At 45.0% G+C, this 22,782-nt stretch overlaps 1 protein-coding gene across 1 annotated transcript in view; it reads left to right on the forward strand.

Annotated features, from left to right (window-relative positions):
• Positions 1-22,782, forward strand: part of LOC309538622 (cadherin-6) — a 165,811-nt gene that overhangs the window by 113,403 nt on the left and 29,626 nt on the right. The window contains exons 3-7 of the mRNA XM_082234346.1: positions 1,783-2,077; positions 5,039-5,158; positions 7,829-7,996; positions 11,235-11,422; positions 15,634-15,887. Of these exons, the coding sequence (XP_082090472.1) occupies positions 1,783-2,077; positions 5,039-5,158; positions 7,829-7,996; positions 11,235-11,422; positions 15,634-15,887 (1,025 nt within the window). The remainder of the gene's footprint in view (positions 1-1,782; positions 2,078-5,038; positions 5,159-7,828; positions 7,997-11,234; positions 11,423-15,633; positions 15,888-22,782) is intronic.

Here is a 22,782-nt window from a genome sequence, read left to right on the forward strand (position 1 = left end):
TGTTTGTGTTACTGTGTTCCGTGAAGTGGGACTATTGTCCTTTGTTCTTTTTCTCTTTGCTGTCTGATGCTAGAGAGAGAGGGAACCATGTTGCAGTGCTCCATGTGTAAATAAAGTAGATTAGCCAAAATGCTGCATTGCTGAGGTCTGTTAAGCAAACTGCGAACACTATGCGGATCCCTAAGTGTGCCGGTGTTTGTTGTCATCGGTCGCTGTGATGTTCGGGCTGAAGAAAGCTTTTGAAGCTCCCGAACGATTGACCAGGAGGGAGAGAACATGCCAGTTGGGCATGTGTCTCTGCCAGGGTCCTACTCAAGTGTAGGACAAGCTCCTGACAATTACTACAATTTCCATATATATATCCATCACTTTAGGATCGTATGTCAGACACACATCCCAGTAAGGACCATGTTGCTCCCACAGCCTTTGGTGAGGGTGGGGCTTCTCTTGCTCACCAACCATATGAGTGTTTCCAACCTTTCTCCATATCCTAAGTGTTAGGATCACCCTCTCTACTTGCATTAACTCTTTCGGCAGATAGTTGGGGTTGGGAGAGAAGTGTCCTTTCAGATACAGCACACTTCTTGCTTTGCATGATTACAAAAAAACAAAACAAAAAAAGCAATACAGTGCATGATCTTTGAGACTCTCACTTTTTATTGAATTTCACTGCGTCATATAGCACAGAATGGTGTTATGGAAACGCAAGAGAGATGCAAACGTTGTGTTCCGTACAGTGTCCCCCATGAGAAGCATATGCATTTGGGGAAAAGACCATTAACAGAAAAGAAAAGAAAATGATTTTAATAATATAAGTAAGTGCCTTTTTATATTTCACAAGTTGGGGTTTTTGAAAATGCAAACCCGGGGGATCTGATAAATAACTATATTGGTATAGGCATGGAGGAGGAATTTAACATTTCTTCCCTTCCTGTGGGCCTAAGAATACTTTTTTTTTTTTTTAGCTGATGTTTGTATTAGGAGGAAATCTTTCCACTGGCGCTGATTGCAAATATCAGCTTCAGAGGAGGGGTTTTCCTCAGAACAACAGCAAGGGAGGAAAGGGTTACTTCTTCATGCCTGCAATGATCCTGGTTATCACTCACACAAAGACACCGACACTCACCCCTCACTGTTATTTGCATTTTTGAAAGCCTGTATGCAAGGATTCAACTACCAGCTTTTGACCTTCCTCCCCTCCCCTTTCGTGCTGTTCTGGGAATTCTCCTGACCATCACTCCTGATTCCATTGTGCAAGTGGAAGTCCTTGCACTGGTCTTCTGCCAACAGGGCTCATTAAATGAATCCTGCCATTTATGTCACATCTAGTTTGGCCTTTACTTGGTTCTGTGCACAGGTCACCTAGACAACAAATGAAAAGCTACATTTAAGGTCATATCTGGTTTGCCCCAATGACAGGCTAGGTTTGCTTGCTTCCAGAATGGAGGTTTGCCCTTTTTTAAAATGGATGCTAGCAAAAACAAGGTGGCCAGACCTTAGCAAGCACGGCTAATAATATAGTCAAGCTTCATCACAATGTGCTACGTTCTCTTTTTAAAACAGTATCCTTAAAAACAACAACAGCAGCAACTTGCCATTTGGCTAGCTGGAAATAGCTTTTGATGGGACAGGATTGAGAAGAACAATGCAGTAAACAAACTCACTGAGATGTTCTAGCCAGCAAAGAGTGGTTAAGCATGATTCACGCTGACAGAGATTCAGCCTCGGAAATGGATTCCCCATTATTTGCCCCTTTGCTTAAAATTTTTATTTCTGTTGCAGCTTCATTCTGACCAGGATAAAGGAGACTCTACACTTAAATACATCCTTTCAGGAGATGGAGCAGGAGACCTCTTCATTATCAATGAGAAGACTGGAGATATACAGGCCACAAGGAGACTGGATAGGGAAGAGAAGCCTGTCTACATTCTCCGTGCTCAAGCTATCAACAAAAATACTGGAAAGCCAGTGGAGCCAGAGTCAGAGTTCATCATTAAGATCCATGACATCAACGACAATGAGCCACTGTTTACAAAGGACACTTACAATGCCAGCGTCCCAGAAATGTCTGATGTAGGTAGGTGTCATATCAGTCTATTATTATAACTATTGCTATTAGTATTAACATTATCATTTGTTCAGCACTTTTACACCAGGAAAGTCTCAGGGCAGCATATAGGAAAAAGGAAAAGAAATTGCACACAGTTAAAACAATTAAAAAACCAAGAAACAGCAAGCAAGAACGTAATCATATACACTTCTCGAAACCCCACTACACCCTAACAACATTGGCCTGATCACTGTTACATTAACCAACAAAAGTACAGTAACCAGAGAAAATTAAGACTCAAATGCCTGAGAGAAGAGGAAAGTTCTCGTCTGGGATTTTTGTTTGTTTCCTTTTGAGCATAAAGGAGGGAGGGAGAACCACTGAAAATATCCTTTCTCTTGTTGAGTGCCCCCCCCCCGGGACTTCCAGCACCAGAGCACTTGGAGGAGGACCTGCAATGATGACGTCAGGGTCTGTGTAGGCTCACAGGGGAGGAGATAATTCCATGTGGCACTGGGCTCCTGAGGTGTGTAAGCCTTTACAGTGGACCCAAAGGTAATGTAACTTTCGGGTTGCAAACATGGCAAACCTGGAAGTGCATACGGTACTTCCGGGTTTCACCACATGAACAGAAGTGCTCTGTGTGCCATGTACATGCGCAGAAGCACTTTATCGCGCTGTGCATGTGTGCAGAAGCGGCGTCTCATGTTGACCTTTCGGGGTACGTACAAACCCCCAGAATGAATTAAGTTCATATCCGGAAGGTCTACTGTATATATAAAACCAACACTTTGAATTGTGCCCAACAATGCAGAGATCAGTTTTCACCTACTGGTCAAGGGACAAGTCCAGACGTGTGAATTCTGCACTAAAGTATGGTCAGGTATAGTCTATTTCTAGTCCATGCCTGTTAAGCATATGCTCATTCAGAGGTCCATTTCTGCATTAGGCTATGGGTTCTATTTTCAATCCACCAAAGCACTGCATTTCAATATGTATCTTGCTATAATGTTATCCCCATGTACACATTTCTAAATGTATTTTATCCTAAAATGTGCCTATTAATGCCTTTTGGTATCGGTATTGCAAAACTTGGAGGTGTGTGATATCCAAAGGATGATTATGTTCTAATCAGCACATTTATCTGTGAGGTGTGGATCAACTGATATCACATTCACAGAAATCCAAACCCCAAAGCATCCCTACCTAGGCTCAATCCATATGACTGCTTCCTCCTTTGTCAAAATGGGCACACATCTATTTATTCTATGTTCCTGATAGACCATGTGAATTACGCCCTCACTGGTATGGAAAGTGTGAGAAAGGAGAGATAATGGGTAAAAACAAGTGATAATTTGCCAAGTGATAACTAGTGCAACCATGTGAGAAACTGGTTGGTTGTTATATCTCTCCTAAGTGGTGCAGGGGTGGCCAATCCATAGCCCATGGGCAGCCTTGCCAAAGGTTTTTTTGTGCTCCCCAAGACTCCTTCCCAAATTTGCCTTAAAAAAAAAAAAGCATTTGACTGCTCTTGTTTGAAGTGTGCTGTGATGCATAAGGTTTTTGTGATCCCTCTAAAAAAATCATCTTTTAAAAAATGCTTTAATGGAATTTAATAATGAATGGTAAATGTTGTAGAACAGCTGGAGGACTATTCTTTGGGTAGGCAGCTCTCCTCACGCCCACTTTTGTGCTTTGGAGATATCCACTGTGACAGTGTTAGCCATCCCTGATATGTAGTGAAAAGGATTGTTCCCTGGATGTGTACGCAATCAAAACAATTGGGGAATGAGAAGTCTATCGCAAATTGCTACCTCCCCTCTTGCATGCATGCCACAGTAAATTGCCAGGTTCAATATCTACCAAGTATTCACCCCATTTACAGATATACACTTCTGGCCTAGGTTGGCAGGAGCAGGGACCGAGCAATGGGAGCTCACTCCGTGGCTGGGATTCGAACCGCCGACCTTCTGATCGGCAAGTCCTAGGCTCTGTGGTTTAACTCACAGCAGCACCCGTGTCCCTAGCCACCCGTGCCAACCTAGCAGTTCGAAAGCAAGTCAAAATGCAAGTAGATAAATAGGTACCGCTCCGGCGGGAAGGTAAATGGCATTTCCGTGTGCTGCTCTGGTTCGCCAGAAGCGGTTTAGCCATGCTGGCCACATGACCCGGAAGCTGTACACCGGCTCCCTTGGCTAATAAAGCGAGATGAGCACCGCAACCCCAGAGTCGGTCACGACTGGACCTAATGGTCAGGGATCCCTTTACCCCTTTACCTTTACCTTTACTTCTGGCCTGAAACATGGATGTGAGAACCGTCCCTCCCTTCCCTAGCTGGCGCCCCAGGGTCAAATTGAATTAGCTGTTTGCCCCATATTGTCCTTGTATAATTGGACATTCCTTTACAAATAGACGCTGTCAACACTCATTGCCAAACCAGGACAGTGATGTGGGAGGAAATGATGCAAGTATTTGCCCCCCCCCCATGATCCCTAGCAGAACCTCCCACCACATCAGACACACTCACCTGCTATTTGCAACGGGAGGACATTTTGATCAGGACCATGCTGGAGGCAGTAGCAGCCACAGCTACAGTGAGCTCCTAGCTGCGTTGCCTCTCCCCATCTCCTTCTTGGCAACCAGCAGTGACAACCAGCATTGGGAAGCCAGCTGGGCAATGCCATCCAACAGCACATCTCTCAAGAACACCTGTATCTCTGGTTACTGTACAAGGTATGCAAAAAAGGTAGCCACAACAAATGATATTGCATTCAAGAGCAGTCCTTCAAAACTCACTGTGAATCTCAAACACCCACACATCCACCATCGTGAGTCCCATTTCCACCTCTGGAGAAAACTCCTGAAATGGCACCTCTGTTGGAATCTGCAGGTACAGAAGCAAAAGCTGTATAGAAGCAAAAGTGCCAATTTAAAGTGATGTCCTTTGGCAGAACAGCAAATATTTTTCTATTTTTTTTATCATTGCAGGTACATTTGTCGTGCAAGTCACAGCAACTGATGCCGACGACCCTACGTATGGGAACAGCGCTAGAGTTGTCTACAGCATTCTCCAGGGGCAGCCATATTTTTCCGTCGAGTCTGAGTCAGGTCAGGAGACCTTAATCTGTCATTCTCTGACAACCTCCATAATTTAAAACGACGCGTTAAGTCAAGCTAGGACCTATTTGGTAAATTCTTCAAGGAAATTCTATTTGACTCAGTGCAGACTTCAAGAGGCTCGGTAGAGTGATAGATCTGTAAATATGACACATTATTTTAATATCTTAACCTAACAAAAACAGAACGGAGCCTGGATGGAAAGTCCTTTCCCCCCAGTCCATTTAAAACAAACAAATACTGGGAATGTTTAGGATGCCTGCATCAAAAGCAGTGCTCAGCTCTGTCATTGTGGTGTAGTGGTTAAGAGCGGTGGACTCGTAATCTGGTGAACCGGGTTTGATTCCCCGCTCCTCCACATGCAGCTGCTGGGTAACCTTGGGCCAGTCACACTTCTCTGAAGTCTCTCAGCCCCACTCAACTCACAGAGTGTTTGTTGTAGGGGAGGAAGGGAAAGGAGAATGTTGGCCACTTTGAGACTTCTTTGAGGAGTGATAAAGCGGGATATCAAATCCAAACTCCTCCTCCTCTTCTTCTTCTTCTTCTTCTTCTTCTTCTTCTTCTTCTTCTTCATGAATAAAAATGGAGAGTGGACAATCTTTTTGTCTCTCAAGGGCAACCATCCATCAGGGGTAATGTGCTAGGGGCTGCAGGAAAGCTATTGGCAGAGCCATAGACGAAAGTGTTCTGGATTAACTAATCTAGAATAAAGATCACCCTGCTTCAATTTTCATCATGGATACTACCATGGCGGGGGGGGGGAGAGAGATTAAGGCAGCTTCAGGAGGCACAGCAAGATACATACAATGAGCTCAGTGGCCAGAGGTTGACCATCTGTCAGCAGAAAGGAAAATAAGACTATGAAGGAGATGAATACTGCTTAATCACAGGTCCTTCAAAAAAATATTGGAGGTATCGTTTTTATAACTCTGTGGCTCATACAGGAAACTGACATGAAAGCCAGCTCAGCTTTGAAGTGGAAGGAGAAAGTGTGGTAGACAGAGAGATGATGCTGACTTGTGCTTAATAATAATAATAATAATAATAATAATAATAATAATAATAATATCTGAAATCTGGACAGGGAATTTTCTCTCTCTTATTTTATGCAAGCTTTCATTTTTGTAAATTTTACAACTACAAAGTTAGCAGTAAACTTACTTGTCTGCAATTTGGGGGGACAGTTCAGTTTCAGTTTGACAGAGTGAGGGTTACACCTTTGTCAAAGCCCACCTGAGCAGCTTCCAAAGCACCCAACAACCAGCTGTTTTGGGGGATATTTTAAAGTGCTACTCAAAGTCAATTTGCCCTGGCTGATGTGAAGGCACATCAATCCTGCTTGGTCCAGGTGTTTTGTGTCAACATCTGAAAGGAAGTGGAGGGGGAGCTTGCTTCTATCGGCACCTTGCCCCTGATACATGCTTTGAAACCTCAATGTTGGGACTTCAAAGCACCCATCTGTTCATGCACATATTTTAATGTATGGTTCTATCTGCATAGCCCCATTGTTCCTTGGCCACACTAGAGTGTAACATATTTTTTAAGGAGCCCAATTCTTATAAACAGATGGGCAGTTTGCAAAGGCACCCTACATTTTAAAAAGCCAAATAGAATGACACTGATATTTTACCCCTCTGTTCAACTTCTTTTTTTCCCCTCCTCCCAATACTGTTTCTACCTCTAAATATATAGAAAGAATGCTTGGGGACTTGCTATTTTCCCCATGGATTTCCTTTCAATTTAATGTTGTAGTACTATGTCTTTAATGAAGGCTTGCTTTCACCCCGTTTGTCAAAATAAAAATTTCAAATAAGAAATGGGTGGAAGAAAACACACACACATAAAGATGCAGGAGAAAAAGTAATGGAGGAAAAAAAGTTATGCTCCCTTTTAGCTTCATGAAATGCTTTAGCATGGGGTTAATAGGTTGATGAAAGAACTGCATCAAACAGCAGTATATGCAAATAGCTTGAAGCTCTTTTCCATATTGTGCAAGTCACACAAGCAACAGAACCAGATACAATTTGACAAGGCTATAATTGAGTGCAGCAACTTGACAACACTTAAATATTTACATCGGGGTAAGTGCAACCGTTACTAGTGACTGTTGCCAAGAGGACAGAGTGGAGGTTTAGATTTATTACTTTTTTTGCAATTGTTCTAGGCAGCTTTTCTGTTCAATGCACACATAGACACAAAACTACAAATAAAACATAACTCGCCTTTAAAATGTGGTGCACTACCCAAACGATTTAAAATAACACTAAGGATCACTTGCCATTCTTGACAGCAGCAGCAGTTGCGACCTGGTCCAGCCGTGGGCAAGCTGGGGAACGCGGGGTGGGGGTGGACACAAAAGCCTCCCACTCAGTTGGCCAGTATCATAAGCTCCAGCCAGCAGCAGGGAGTGACAGGACTCCCCTACCTCTTTTGAACTTAAATTGGCCAATCAGAGGCCAGACTGCAAGCAGGAATTTGGAGACGGACCTGGCTAAGCCTGTTTCCGCTAGGGTCCCTCCCCAAATCATCAAAGCTGGTTGCACCATCTTCCAGCAGCGCAGTCAGCATCGGACATGCGTGCGGCACTCTGGCACTCTAACTTAAGCTTTTACAGGAAAAGTCAGTGACCTTCAATGGTGTCCTTAATTATCTCATTCCCAGGCATCATCAAAACAGCTTTGCTGAACATGGATCGAGAAAACCGAGAGCAGTACCAAGTGGTCATCCAGGCAAAAGACATGGGAGGCCAGATGGGCGGATTGTCAGGAACCACCACGGTGAACATCACATTGACGGATGTCAATGACAACCCACCTCGTTTCCCCCAGAGTATGGAAGATTTAATCATTCTGCTTTGTCTAGCTCAGTTCTGCAGTCCAGTGATGGGGATGCAAAGATACACAGCGAGCCTGGAATCTTTAAAATTAGAAGAGATGGGTGTTATTGAGGGGAGGGGGTTATACCTTTTGGTCGCAAATCTGTGGAAGCTTTTGGAAAGCACCCAGCCTCACTACTGTTGACTATTGACAATTATTTCTCGGATTCATCTTCAGCTCTGTCTATGGTATTGTAATGTCCTATTTCAAAGAGTCAAAAGGAAGTACAGTGGTACCTTGGTTCTCAAACTTAATCTATTCCGGGAGTCCATTCGACTCCCAAAACGGTTCAAAAACCAAGGTGCGGCTTCCGATTGGCTGCAGGAGCTTCCTGCACTCAAGCGGAAGCCACGGCGGACCTTCGGCTTCTGAAAAATATTCACAAACTGGAACACTTACCTCTGGGTTTGCGGCATTCGGGAGCCAATTTGTTCGGGAGCCAAGCTGTTCGAGTACCAAGGTACCACTATACACCGAAATCAATTGAATTAGGGGAATTTAGCCCAGTTCTTACACTGAGTACATTATAGTACATAGCTACTAGTTGTTTTTGGCTACATTCTTTCATTGGTTAAGCAGCCTTTGTGATATTTAGTATGATTCAGTGCTTGTCAGTTTGTCTAATCCTGGGCTCAAAGGCTACCGTTTTGCCAAGTACCATGGAAACCACCAATCATTTCAGAAAACTTCCCTGCCTGGGCAAACCCTTAGAAATAAGGCTAGGCTACTGACATATGGGATGTGGGTGGCGCTGTGGGTTAAACCACTATGCCGTTTGGCTTGCCGATTGAAAGTTCACGGTTCAAATCCCCGCGATGGGGTGAGCTCCCATTGTTCGGTCCCAGCTCCTTCCAACCTAGCAGTTCGAAAGCACTCAGTGCAAGTAGATAAATAGGTACCGCTCCAAAGGTAAACAGTGTTTCCGTGTGCTGCTCTGGTTTGCCAGAAGTGGCTTAGTCATGCTGGCCACATGACCCAGAAGCTGTCTGCGGATAAACGCCGGCTCCCTCGGCCAGTAAAGCGAGATGAGCGCCGCAACCCCAGAGTCATTTGTGACTGGACCTAATTGTCAGTGGTCCCTTTACCTTTACTGACATACTAGCTTTCAACTAGCCACAAGATTTTGATGCATTCTGAAACGGCATTAGCAAAGAGAACTGCACCAAATACTTTTCTCTCCAAGGAAAATAATTCTAGATAAAAAAGTATGCCAGGTTTATATTTTTGAAGATGTTGAGGGAGGCATTCCCCCAACTGAAGAATAACTCATAATATAGGGCAAACGTCAGCCTGCGGGTATGGACAGTAGGAAACTTCTGTTGACACGAGTAGGCCATAATTTGAGACTCGGCTCCATGGCCCAAAGAGAATTACACATCTCTGGCCAAGGGCATCTCACATGCTCTGAGACAATGAGGCAGAAGCACAAAAGGTCCCCGAGACAATATATTTGGGTCATTTGCAGTGCAGCAAGTTAACATGAAGGGCTTTGGCTGTGCGTCGTCTTGTGTCGCTATGTCACATTGCACAATGGTGGTTTGCTGTTTCCTTATTCACTGTATTTGACGTATGGATGCTTTCAGTTTGCCATAATCAATCTGGTGAAAACAGCCCTGCGTGCATTGTGAAGGGGGGACTTGTTGAAATCAGTTCAAGGGGCAGGGAAAGAGAAAAATGCCTTGTAGGGGTTTGCGGTAGAATAAAGCAGACCTGATTTAAACAAGATACTGGGCTTCTTTAAAGCACTTATCCCTGCTAGGTTCCACACAGTTCTCAGCCTGTCAGGCAAGTGAATGGTCTGGCAGGTAGGCCCACAGGGTTCGATATTCCACAGAGAGAGCAACCTGTTGTTACTGTGAGCTATCTGAGGAGCCATGGTCAGAGTCAGTCACTTCATGGGCCAGATAAGATACTATTGGCTCCCTGTATCACCTGCTCTGTGCTGAGTTGATAGCTGCAGTTGTTGTTTGACATCCATCTGTCTCGAGAGACAATGGAGTGCACCTCCAGGGGTCAAGTCAAACTGCTGCATTAGCAACACCAAAAGCAACCTTCCTGGGATGCAAACCAGGGCAGTGTGTATGGAGGTCCCAGACAGCAAAACCGCCTCTCAGCCTTATGGATATGATTGCAGTTCTGTACTCTAATCATGTGTGGGACTGTCATGCAAGCTAGCCATTCCCTTCACCTGCAGGCTGCCGTACAGGTGCAGGGAAATGGATTCCTCTTCCCTACCATTATTTTCCCCCGTTTGACGAAGCGCCACGACACCAGCGCCTTTAAATCAGCACAAGGAAAGAGGAACCTTGAGCCATAAGGTGTTTACATGGCAAAAGCCAGAGGGAAACCGTTCCGGTGTGCAGACTTTGCAGCAGAAGGGTGCATAGGTTAAGTCTGATGCCAGAACAAATGGAATGGTTAAGCACTTGCCTTTTGTATCACTTAGAATCTCCTTTGAATCAGGAATACAACAGGATGGCTCTATGAGAAAGTAGAAAGTCCTGCAAGCAACTTGGAGTGGCAGCAACCTAGGAGTCAATTTACCGGTGTGGATGCTGGTAGAGAATAGATGTAGGAAGAAAACCTGCATGTGACTGGAGATTTTGGGGGAAATGCCCCAATAGCTGTGACTGTGATTGTCTGGTACCTACGGGACCGCATCTCCTGGTATGCCCCACGGAGAGCCTCAAGGTCCATAAATAGCAACACCCTAGTGGCTACCAGCATGAGTTTGACTAAACTGCGGGAGGCAGTGGAAGTCAGAAGTGGCCCCGGGCCCTAAGGAAGTTAGATTAGCTTCAACCAGAGCCAGGGCCTTTTCAACACTGGCTCCAGCCTGGTGGAACGCTCTGCCTCGTGAGACCAGGGCCCTGCAGGATCTGATTTCTTTCCACAGGGCCTGTAAGACAGAGTTGTTCTGCCTGGCCTTTGGCTTGGAGCCAGTTTGATTCCCTCCCCCTCTTTCTTTTTCCTTTTCCTTTCTCCTCCTGTGATGAGGCTGCATTTTAATATTTTAATGTTTCAATATTTTAATTGTTGTATTTTAATATTGTTTTTAAGTTGTATTCATTCAACATGTTTTTATTATTGCTTGTTAGCCGCTCTGAGCCCGCTCTGAGCCTTGGCTGGGGAGGGCAGGGTATAAAAAAAAAAAATTATTATTATTAAAGTTTCCCTGTCTTTATCTCTAGGTGCCTACCAGTTCAAAATCCATGAGTCTGCACCTCTCGATTCGCCAGTTGGCAGGATAAAGGCTACTGACGCAGATGTGGGTCAAAATGCAGAGATGGAATACAGCATCATCGAAGGGGACGGCTTAGAAATGTTTGGCGTCGTCACAGACAAGGCGACGCAGGAAGGCATCGTAACAGTGAAAAAGGTGCATGTTCTCAGATGTTTCCTTCTGGCTTTCAGCATGCTTTTGTCACATGCGTTTTGTCTCCCACACATAGTTGTTAACACCCTTGTCAGTGCTCTGCAAAGGGTGGGGAAATAGCTTCAGAGGAAATATCTCACACTTTCGCATGACTGTCCAGATCGGATCAAGTGGCCCTGGGCAGCCCAGGCACACAGGCTGCCCTCCCCCCCTCGACACCTCCCTTCTCAACTCTGACTCATCACAAGCTATAGATCCTGCAGACTTCTTTCAGCCTGTGTCTAGAAGCTTCTTAAGCTTAAGTTTGGGTTTGATATCCAGCTTTATCACTACCAAAAGGAGTCTCAAAGCGGCTAACATTCTCCTTTCCCTTCCTCCCCCACAACAAACACTCTGTGAGGTGAGTGGGGCTGAGAGACTTCAGAGAAGTGTGACTGGCCCAAGGTCACCCAGGAGCTGCATGTGGAGGAGCGGGGAATCGAACCCGGTTCACCAGATTACGAGACTACCGCTCTTAACCACTATACCATACTGGCTCTTCTTCTTCATGCTGCAGCCCAGTGTTTATCACCACTATGAGATAATGAAAAATATAACTCTATTTAGATGCTAAACATGGTTGGGTGGGCTAGCAAAATGCCGTTCACTTATAAGAGAAGAAATAAAGGGGTGCATTCTTTGAGTGTGAGCAGAACCTGCTTCTTGCCCTGTATAGCACCAGCTAATAAGGACCACGTTTGCTCCTGTCTGAGTCAACCCATCCTATATCTTGTTTCTTGGTCACACTAGAGCATGAGGGATATTGTGACTGGGCATTTGATTAATTATGTGTTGGTTGGGGGCTTTTAAAAAATGGTGCCAATCGTGGTCACTAGATTGATGCTAGTTGTATTTGCTGGGTTGATTTCTGTTCTGGACCTGGGATAAAAATGTGAACAGTGGCCATTTCTGTTACTGACAGAATTCTCTGACATCCCTAGGTGCAGCAGATCTGTTTGTTAAATGGCAATCTGGCCTCTTTTATACACCAGTTTTTTCTACATGTTACAGGGAGGGGATACATTTTAGAGACACTGGCTAGGAATCTGCTCCGCTAGCCCCCACAAATTCTCAAAAACTGTGCCGTGTTGCATATGAAACATTTTGAAATTAAACACTCTGAAAAGCTGGGTAAAGTTAATATCACATCTACTGCAAAAGCATATTAGAGCTCTGTGTTCCTATGTATTTCCCCTCTACAATGCAATTAATAATTCTATTCGGGTACATTCTGACTTTCTCTTTTGTTGTGTCTCTTTTTTTAAAGAGCAGAGCCTTATAAGATTCTGAGTGGGAACTACTAATATGACACCTTCGTTGTCAGAAAGCATTTCACTAATCTCATTTACGAGCAACTTATCTGGCAAGCTTGATAAGGTTACAGATATCAGCCCGCATCAATTCAAACTTAGCCAACACGAAAAAGACATTGTGTAGAGTCTCAAACATGGACTTTTGCCTGTAGATCTCTGCACAACACCCGTCATTACTTGTTCATACAGAAATGCCTCATAGGACTTGATCCTGATATCACTCAATTTTCTGTTTGTGTCTGGTTCTGAAAAATAATGCTTTGGCCAGGTTTCATACAGTACAGGGGATAAAAAATGAAGAGGCATGGTTTGTCTCCTTTCCACTAAAATTGCTTGTGATGTTTCTTCTGTACCCTCAGGATTTCACAATGTAGTCAAATCTAATTGCAACTACATCACGCACATTTCCCCCCACTTCCTCGAGCAATAGGAAATTCTAGGGGCAGCCTCTATGGGGCCTGATTATATGTGAGGAGAGAGCACTGGAAGCTTGTGGCATTTTTGCAATATCTGTTTATGCATTGAACATAGTGGGGGGAAGAAAAGCCCCATAGTCAGAAAATGCCGGCCTATAAAGCAACATCAGTTCCCCCAAAAGCAAACAGCTTCTATTTGAAACTAAGGGTGGGAGAGAAATTCAACTCAGTTTGCATTTAAAGGCAAACTTACCAAATCTGCAGTTCCCAAAACAATATGGAAACCAAACACGGTCATCCATCAAAAGTTGTGCTTTGCTGTGTGCTTTTGCAATGCCAGGGAGCGTGTACAGATATACAGTAGTACCTTGGGTTAAGAACTTAATTCGTTCTGGAGGTCTGTTCTTAACCTGAAACTGTTCTTAACCTGAAGCACCACTTGAGCTAATGGGGCCTCCTGCTGCTGCCGCGCCGCCGGAGCACAATTTCTGTTCTCATCCTGAAGCAAAGTTTTTAACCTGAAGCACTATTTCTGGGTTAGCAGAGTCTGTAACCTGAAGCGTATGTAACCTGAAGCGTATGTAACTCGAGGTACCACTGTACATATATAAAAGTGCGCATAAAAATGCACACATTTGTGAAACTAACATACGAAAATATAGCGCATTAGGGAAATTTGCTTTGAAAAACGGTGTCTCTTAAGCAAACATGCGTACTGTGAGAAACTCACACGAAAGTGGTGATGAATTTTCATGACAACCTTTTTTTTTTTTAGAAATCCCAAAGTGATGTTGAAATGTGGGGAACGGAAATTAAGATTGGAAAAATGAGAAACGGGGATAATTGGAAATTGAAGATACATCCACTCCTACCTGGAGTGTTTCCTTCTTTCCCCCAAGACTCCTTCATCCTCTCAGCTACAAAACTCATATTCTTTCCTCTTTAACTGGCTGCACTGCAACCAATAGCCACTTCTCCAGTATGCAACAGAGCATCAGGATTGTCTGTGCTGTTAGGCACAGTGAGGAAGCCATCTAAAAAAAAAGCAACAACCCTGATTTGGGGGTGTAATGAAAGGGCAGCAAATTGTCAGTTGTTTCATTTGTTACTATTGTATTTTTTAGTGCCAGGGCGTGAGAGAAGTGCCTGAGGGGTTGTTGCCTCAGGTGCCAAAATAACTTAGCCAGGTTTTGTACACTATATACATTGAATGGTGAGGCATAGGGAGGGAAGCAGGGACACCAGTTGCTGTTCTTCCTGAGGCAGCAAAATATCTTGAGGTAGCCCTGCCAACCACATGGGCTGTGTCCGAGTTCGGTAGACACTGTCAAAGCTCACGAAGAAAAGTCTGGCAGACGTCAAGCGCTATTGAGCAAGCATCTACAGCTAGTTCCAGAAACATCGACTGACCTGTCGGCGCTCATTAACAAGCAATGAAGTAAAACAAATGACGGTTTTCTCTTCCCTTGACACAACACAACAGCATCCTCGCTACGCTCTTTTACCGAACGCCACGCTACATTGGTTTTGACTTCACATAACATAGTTGCATTTCCAGTGAGGAACGGCTTTCAAAACACAACTTCCCCCCAAATTGTGTCCCCTTTTCAGGTAGGGGCTTTGAGGGAAACGAATGTCAGTTCAGAGTGGGCGATTTATTTTCTCATTTGCAAGGAAGTGTGGGAAGGCAACGTCGTTGGGCAAACCCATTAGGGCAGTGTCAGAGTAGGAAAGGCAGGAATGTTCCAACAGAAATGAGGTCATTAATGACTTCTAAAAAGTGCAGGATTGGAGGACAAACCTCTCGTCTCACAGCAGCACATTATCTCTGGACATTAGAAAGATTTCCGAAGTTGCCATTGTATATTTTCTTCTTCCTAAGGCATAAATGGGGCAATTGTTTGAAGTGGGAGTGCTTGAATACGGAAACACCTCTGCCCAACTTTGAGCAGTCCCAATTCAAGCAAACACACCTTCCTTCTTGAGCAGACCCTTCTTCAAGGTGGGGCTCAAATGTACACCCTGCATTCCTTGGTCTTCTCCAAGAAGCAACAAGAAGTGTTGTCCTTTGAAGAAGAGAAAGAAGGTTGTAGATGGAGGAGGACTCTCTGCTAAAGGTTGATGAGCAACTTCATTGCCCCTTCTGCTCTCCCGCCTTGTGGTTCTTTATATTTACACCAGACACCCTCTCTCCTCTTTAAAATAGGGCACATAACCACCCTAACTCTGAGACCAAAATCCTGGATACACTTACTCAGGCGTATGTACCGTTGAAAACAGTAGGGCTCCCTTCTGAGCAAACATGCATTGAATTGCAGTGCAAATGTTTGTTTTGAAGTGCATAACGCGCTCATTCCACGCATTTCAGTCTGCCTCTTTGAATGTCAGGTCTCCCAGGAAAGCTGTTATCAGCTTTCTATTTAACATGTGCATTTTCTGCTCCTAGGCTTTGGATTTTGAAAAGAAGAGACAGTTCACTCTGAAAGTGGAGGCAAGCAATCCTCACGTGGACCCCAGATTCCTCTATCTGGGACCCTTCAAAGATGTTACGACTGTCAGAATTGTGGTGGAGGATGTAGACGAACCTCCAGTGTTCAGCAGGCCAGCCTACGTATTTGAAGTGAAGGAAGATGTCCAGATAAACACTGTCATAGGAACCGTCACTGCCCGAGACCCTGACGTTGCAAAGAATCCTATCAAGTAAGCATAGACTTTTTGCATAGAGGTTTTTGTTTTATCTCTGAACTTAGCATGTTTTTTTTTGGGGGGGGGGGTTTAATGCCAATATCTTACTACTGTTGAGAATGACATAGTTGGTCTAGCTAGGTTTTATTTCAGTTGTTGTTGTTTTTTAAAGTAACTTTTATTTGGTTTTACAAAATCAATCACACAATTAACACTCTTGAAAAAATTAAAAATAAAACAAGATTCTTTTGGACCTTAGGATTTCCCTCCTCCCCTCCGTAGATTCTTTAAATACATTTGTCAACTGCATATAATAGTTCATCCAAATTACAGTCCTCCATTGTTTATAAGTCTTTGTAACATTGCAAGAGTTATTTAGAGCCTGCCAAAGAGTTCAAGTGTTTACAGTGTTCTTTTAAATGCAATCTGTATTCATCCCGATCTTCTGTTCTTCCTGATTTTCCCTGTCAATCTCGCCATCTCTGCGTAATCTAGCCGTTTCATCTGCCAGTCCGCCTTCATGGGCATCTTGTCATCTTTCCGTTTCTGGGCGAGCAGCATCCTTGCAGCTGTAGTAGCATACATGAACAGTCTTTTCGAGTACTTCCGGTATATATGCGCCTACAATTCCTAAGAGAAAGGCTTCTGGTCTAGCTAGGTGTTATTTCTGGGTCTGCCCTGTGAGACTTCTTCCGATTCTTTCCTCACAGAATACCTAAGAGTCGCTCCGGGTATTCTTAGCTCCGGGGAAGTGCTGTTCGCAGCTCAGCTCGGCCACAGCAGGCAGGGCTAACTTTTGCGATGTAGGCAGGCAGGGGGATGTTTCTTCCACCTTTGCCAGTCACAACTGCTTCAGGAGACTCTTTTGCAGGTGGCACAGCCAATTGCGGAGGAGTCTGTGGGCATGGCTCAGGGAGCAGGCCAGGGGGGATTGCTTTGCCTCACAGTCTTCCCTCTGGTCTGCTCCCTGGAAATATAAGCGTGCCACTCCCGTGCCTCGGCCACAATTCCCTTCCAGATTTCAGAAGAGAAGGGCACCAGGCTCAGCCGAGAAGGAGGAGAATTTATTTTTTACATGGGCAGTGGTGGAGGCTTGCTGGACCTCTGAAGCAGCTGAAGAAAGTGGAAGAAAGATGAGAGAGAGAGAGAGAGAGAGAGAGAGAGAGAGAGAGAGAGAGAAGGCACCAAGAGCTTCACTAAATAGGGAGCAGCTGGGGCATGGCTAGATGTGGTGTGGCTTGCTATGGAAGTGCTTTGGTCGCCATTGGAGGGGCAGGGAGGAATGTTCCCTTCAGGACAGTTGGCCAATCTGGAGATACTGCCTGTCTCAAAGCAACTGTCACAACTTGATGGTGGACAAGGTGTTGAGAATGGATCCTTAGACTAAGCGAGCACCACAAAAGCAGGGCAATACAAAGGGAGCTTGGGGGAAGAGCTTCTTGTCAAGACACCCAGCTCAGGGGTTGATGAGCCATAGAACCCCCAAAATGGTGGTCATGGGGGTTGATGCACATCATAGGGCAACCTGTAACCTCGGCCGACTGTGCCAATCGACAAACAGCAGGCGGACAGTTTGCTTTCAGGATATAAATATCATGGCAACCATTAAGGAGATGTTTCCATTATTTTTGTTAGAACGGAAATACAGAAGCAGCTTTTTGGAGCGTTCATTGGCAACTCTTAGCGAGGTGTTATTTGTTTAAAAATCGAACGACGGAAAGCAAGAAGTGAGTGAGGAGTGGCAGCCAGGGAGAGCTTGGCAATGCTTATGTTCTGTTGAAGTAAATGGAGTTGAAGCAGAAGGTTAAGTGTTGAACAAAATGCTGTTGAACACAATGGCACACTTCCAGAGGTACAATTTCCTGTACTCTCGGTCTGGTGCAGAAAGACAGGAAGCCATCAAAGCAGGTACAATACAGGGAGCCAACAAAGTAGATACCTTTGGAATATATATCATTATCATTATTATCATTCTATCTATTACCAAACTTTTACTGGAAGGTCTCAGGGGCCCCCTACCTGCTTTGTGGAAAAAGCCACTTGAGGGTATGTCCGGCCAAATGTGTTGGGCCACTGAGAAGGGAGCGGGTGGCGCTGTGGTCTAAACCACTGAGCCTCTTGGACTTGCTGAACATAAGGTTGGCAGTTCGAATCTGCACGACAGGGCAAGCTCCCATTGTTCTATCCCAGCTTCTGCCAACCAAGCATTTTGAAAGCACATCAGTGCAAGTAGATAAATAGGTACCACTGCAGTGGGAAGGTAAATGGCATTTCTGTGTGCTCTGGCTTCCATCACGCTGTCCCATTGCACCAGAAGCAGTTTAGTCATGCTGGCCACACGACCCAGAAAGCTGTCTGTGGACAAATGCCAACTCCCTCGGTAAAGTGAGATGAACACCACACTCCATGGTCGCCTTTCATTGCACTTAACAGTCCAGGGGTCCTTTACTTTTTTTACACTGAGATGGTCCAATGCTTGTCCTGGAGGGCATGAACTCCCAAGCCATCCCATTTGAGGCAGCCTCAGCATATTGGAAGTTCCCCAACACCACCATGAAAGGGTTCTCTAAAACCACATCCTATATTACCTTCGCTTCACCAATAATCCCTCTAGTGCAGACACAGGATGGATTGTTCCCCTCAAGACAATCTCAACTCCCCTCCCCACCCCAAACATCAAAGGTGCTATGCCAAGTACCAGGCCTCAGCTCATCTGCTCAGGTCCCAGTTATGCACACAGGTACTATTTTTTTGGTGTGTGGGGGGGGGCAGAGGGAGGTCCCATCACACTGTGAACCAAACTACGGTGGTACATCTGGTTAAGAACTTAATTCGTTCCGGAGGTCCGTTCTTAACCTGAAACTGTTCTTAACCTGAGACACCACTTTAGCTAATGGGGCCTCCTGCTGTTGCCGCGCGGCCAGAACACAATTTCTGTTCTCATCCTGAAGCAAAGTTCTTAACCCGAGGTACTATTTTTGGGTTAGCAAAGTCTGTAACCTGAAGCATCTGTACCTCGAGGTACCACTGTATACTGATTTCATAGCCTACATCAGCAGTGACGACAGGTGAGAACAGACTGGAAGGCCAGATCAGGCTTTGGCAAACACAAATGTGTTCCTGGCATGTGCCTGCTTTCCCCGCTCATCCATTCACTTAGGTATGCCCTACACCAGGGCTCCTCAACCTGTTGCCCTGCAGATGATTGGGGCTAGAGCTCCCACAAGCACCATGTTTCCTGGGGCTGATGGGAGCTGTAGTCCAAGACATCATCTGGGCACCTGAAGTGAAGGGCATGAGGGAGGAGTTGGTAATGCAGGTGAGCTGTGCATAAGCAAGCTGCCAGCTAGCTCTGCCGAGGCTCTTTTTATTAGCACAATATGCAAAACCAGTCAGATACATTTTGGACTGTGCCCTTTACATCTTCCAATCACGTGATCGTGGGGTGGTACAAAGTTATTTTGGCACCTGTTTCCACCGCGTCACTTTCCCCTTGAACAATGTATGACGAAGGAGACAAAGGTCACAGACAGGGCACGGCAGACCACTGAGAAAGCCAAAGGTTAGATAGAGGGCATGATGTTCAGACAGCTGTGGCTTGTATGCTCCACACCCAGTGGTCATTCCTTCAGCACCAAGCCCTGTTCTGTCTTGGTGTGGCTAGAAACCTCACTCCGTTTTTGTTGTGTCCATACTCCTTTGTTCCTTTGTTGCCTCTGAGCTGTTCTTCCTGCATCCGTGGTATGTACACTCAGGTTGCTTTCTCACCTTGCGAAGGTGCTCTCCAACACCTCTCCCTCCATCTTTCTACTCAGTCATGGGTGGGAGCTGATAGAAGAAAGATACAGGAGAGAGGCAGGCAATGGGGAACTTTCAAAATGAGGCCAAGGAGCGTGTGCTTGGATGGAGATGCGCAGCAACAGAAAGCGTGAAAGGTAGCCTCTCCGGACATGCCCCTGGAACCTAAATGCTGTGCAGGAGTAGAGAGAAAGTGAGCAGAACCGTGCTACCACCCAAACTGCTTGCCTATGTGATCCTGAAGGGCTTTTCTTGTGCCCCCTCTCCTAGCATCTTCCAAGATCCGCAAGCCTAGATTAGGGCTGCCTCGTCTTGACAGTGATTTCCCCCACACACACCATCATGAGTGTAAATGCTAACTCTAACTTTCCCTCGCAGCTTGGGGGAGGATGCAATTAGACCGTTATATGTTCTACTTGTCACTTACTTGTCAGGTTCCCCTGACAGTTAGAAATAAAGCCTTCAGACACTTGATGTTACATTGAAAACCCTCAATTTTTTCCACTTGACTGTAGCTTTAAAAAGAAAAACCTTAGCACAGAGCACTGTCAGCTTGAAAGCCCTTTGATCTCCCATTAAAGAATGCTTCATAATGTCATTATGAAGATGCTTAGCATGTGTGAGAGAGGAAATTCACACATGCATTCCTCAGTGGCCCACAAATTTTCTTGGCTTGCAGTTGCATTAAATACAGGGGCGCTGCATTGAAGAAAGCAATTAGGGGAAGATCTCCGAGGAGCAGATTTTGTAAAAAGTCTGCCTTTGGCACTAGCAGATTGAGTGACACTTAAATTTGTCAATAGAGTAACATTTTAGTCACTGATTCCCCTCGCCTGCCTGGATGCTGAGTGACATTCCAGATGAATAAATGCATTCAGATGTACAACTATCACAATATTAGAGCTGACAGTTTTCAGTCTTGACTCCAACAAGGCTCTAGTCCCATTAAGACCTCATGGAGACTGTGGCCCAAGAGGCGCTGGCACATACCAGCAACCGCAGTCTCCACACCATCCTCCCTCCCTCCAACGTTTGCCATACAGAAGATCTGCCGTCTCCCATGTCAACCAGGCATTGCAAAGGAGCTGAGATTAGTCGCAATCATCCCTGCCTACGCCTGAACGAACTTGGATATGCCAACACTTCAACCAAATGCTGCAGCTGTTTCACTTAACAGCCACTTGATGTGCATACAGTAGCAGGGGGTTGTGTTTACCTGCAGAAAACTTTGCTTGTTGATCTCTGCACGTCAATAAAGCATCAGAACAGACCATACTGTTTTCGTCCGGTTGGTTTGCAACCATCCTTATCTGTCAGGCTACACAGAAAGGGACCGTCGCCTTGTCTGCCGCTGTGAGGAATTGAAAAGGGATTTGGCAAAGAGAGTGGATGGGCAGTTCTCTGCTGAGTGGGGCTCTGAGAGAATTCCAGGACAACAAGGACCCCTGTCCGGCAAATTCAAAATACTGCAGCGTATATAACAAAACAGTTGATCCAGCTCGGGTAGCCTGTTAACACGTCATCTAATCTAAGGTAGCACTTTTGTCTTTGAGAGCAGTTCAGCCCATGAACTCTGCACGTTTAAAGGATGCTACGTTGTCATTCAATCAGTATCACAAGAGGTACCTGCAAGAAAATATTGCAGTGTGGGGTATTCCTGCTCAGTATTCCAATCAGCTATGCCTTCTTTCAGGATATGATATTCTGTTTTCCCCGCCTCTCCACCTCATGTTTTCCTGATCCAATATGCTGCATTCTGTGCCCAATCATTGGACCATTTGTGGTGGAATGGGGTGGGAGGTCCACATACAACTCCTGGCCTAATGGTTTGTTCTGCTTCTGCAAACCTCAGATTCTCCGAGTCTGCAGATATCTCCCTCTTGATACCAGGAGCCATGTTCTTTCTACATAGCTGTCATAATTCAGTACTTGAGTTTGCTGTTGCAAACCTCAAAATTTTGCAGTGCATACTGTGTACGAAACAGCATGTGTATGTACCTTGGGACTGGAAAATAGCTGATGTAACAAAAAAAATTAAACGGCAATCCTGGAAATTGCAGGCTGGTTAGCACCATAATCTCTAAGCAATGTTCCTGGAACGTAACTGATGTGAACATTGCACGACCTTGCCTTATGACACCCCTGCATTTCCTTATGTATACGTATTAAGGACTTAGTGACAGCATCTTCATATATTTGTTAACATTCTAGCTTATCAATTTCCCCAAGTTTGAAGGGAATAAAGCCCCGAAATCTGACATACACGCACCAGTAATTTCATTAAAGAAATGTAAAAAATGAGTTTGATGTTGTCGACTTAATTTTTAATAGGCTATGATCCGCAAGTCAAAGTCACCACCAATTCAACATAATTAGCAGTCCTTGATCAAAAGAGACCTGGGATTATTTAAATGGAATGAAAGCAATGAGAAGGGTAGCCTATTAAAAGCATTCTTCTAGGTCAGGGTTAACAATGTAATTAGGATATACTTTTAACTACTACAACCTTGTCTTGTATTCTTTCTGAATGAGAAAAATAATTTAGAACTAGTGTTTTGCCAAACCACGGTGTTACCTATTAGTACTGTGTCGCACTAGTGTTCTGCTTGCAGATGATTCTGTATGCAGAGCAGGCCCATCCATGAGACAGTGTGAAGCATCCACTTCAGGTGGCGGAAGTGCAAGAGGTGGCACCCTGCCTGCCCCACCGCTTCTGCCACTGCCAGAATGCCCCCTCTCGACAGCAAAATGGAGGCGGTGGTGTTGCTGCTCATTTTCCCTGCCCTTGGAGTGGAGAAGACAAGTGGCAACGCTCTGAGGAGCATGCTGGCATTCACTGAATTGGCAATAGCCAGGGCGTTCCCAAGTGCAGTGTTGTCACTTGTGTCCCCCCTCCCCAAGGTAGGGGAATACAAGTGGCAATGGCAGAATTAGGGGGTGGGGCATATTCCTCAGGTGGCAAAATGGGATGAGCCACCACCCCTGCCTGTGCATGTAGCGATTTCTGGGAAACCATTCATTCTCATAATATTCAGGTGCAGATCTATGTTGTGGGAGGAGAGAAACGGTTAGCCATTTATGATAAAAAATATGCGTCTTACACAAATAGTTG

This window comes from Podarcis vaucheri (assembly GCF_965113315.1).
Source record: "Podarcis vaucheri genome assembly, chromosome: 8".
Taxonomy (NCBI): domain Eukaryota; kingdom Metazoa; phylum Chordata; class Lepidosauria; order Squamata; family Lacertidae; genus Podarcis; species Podarcis vaucheri.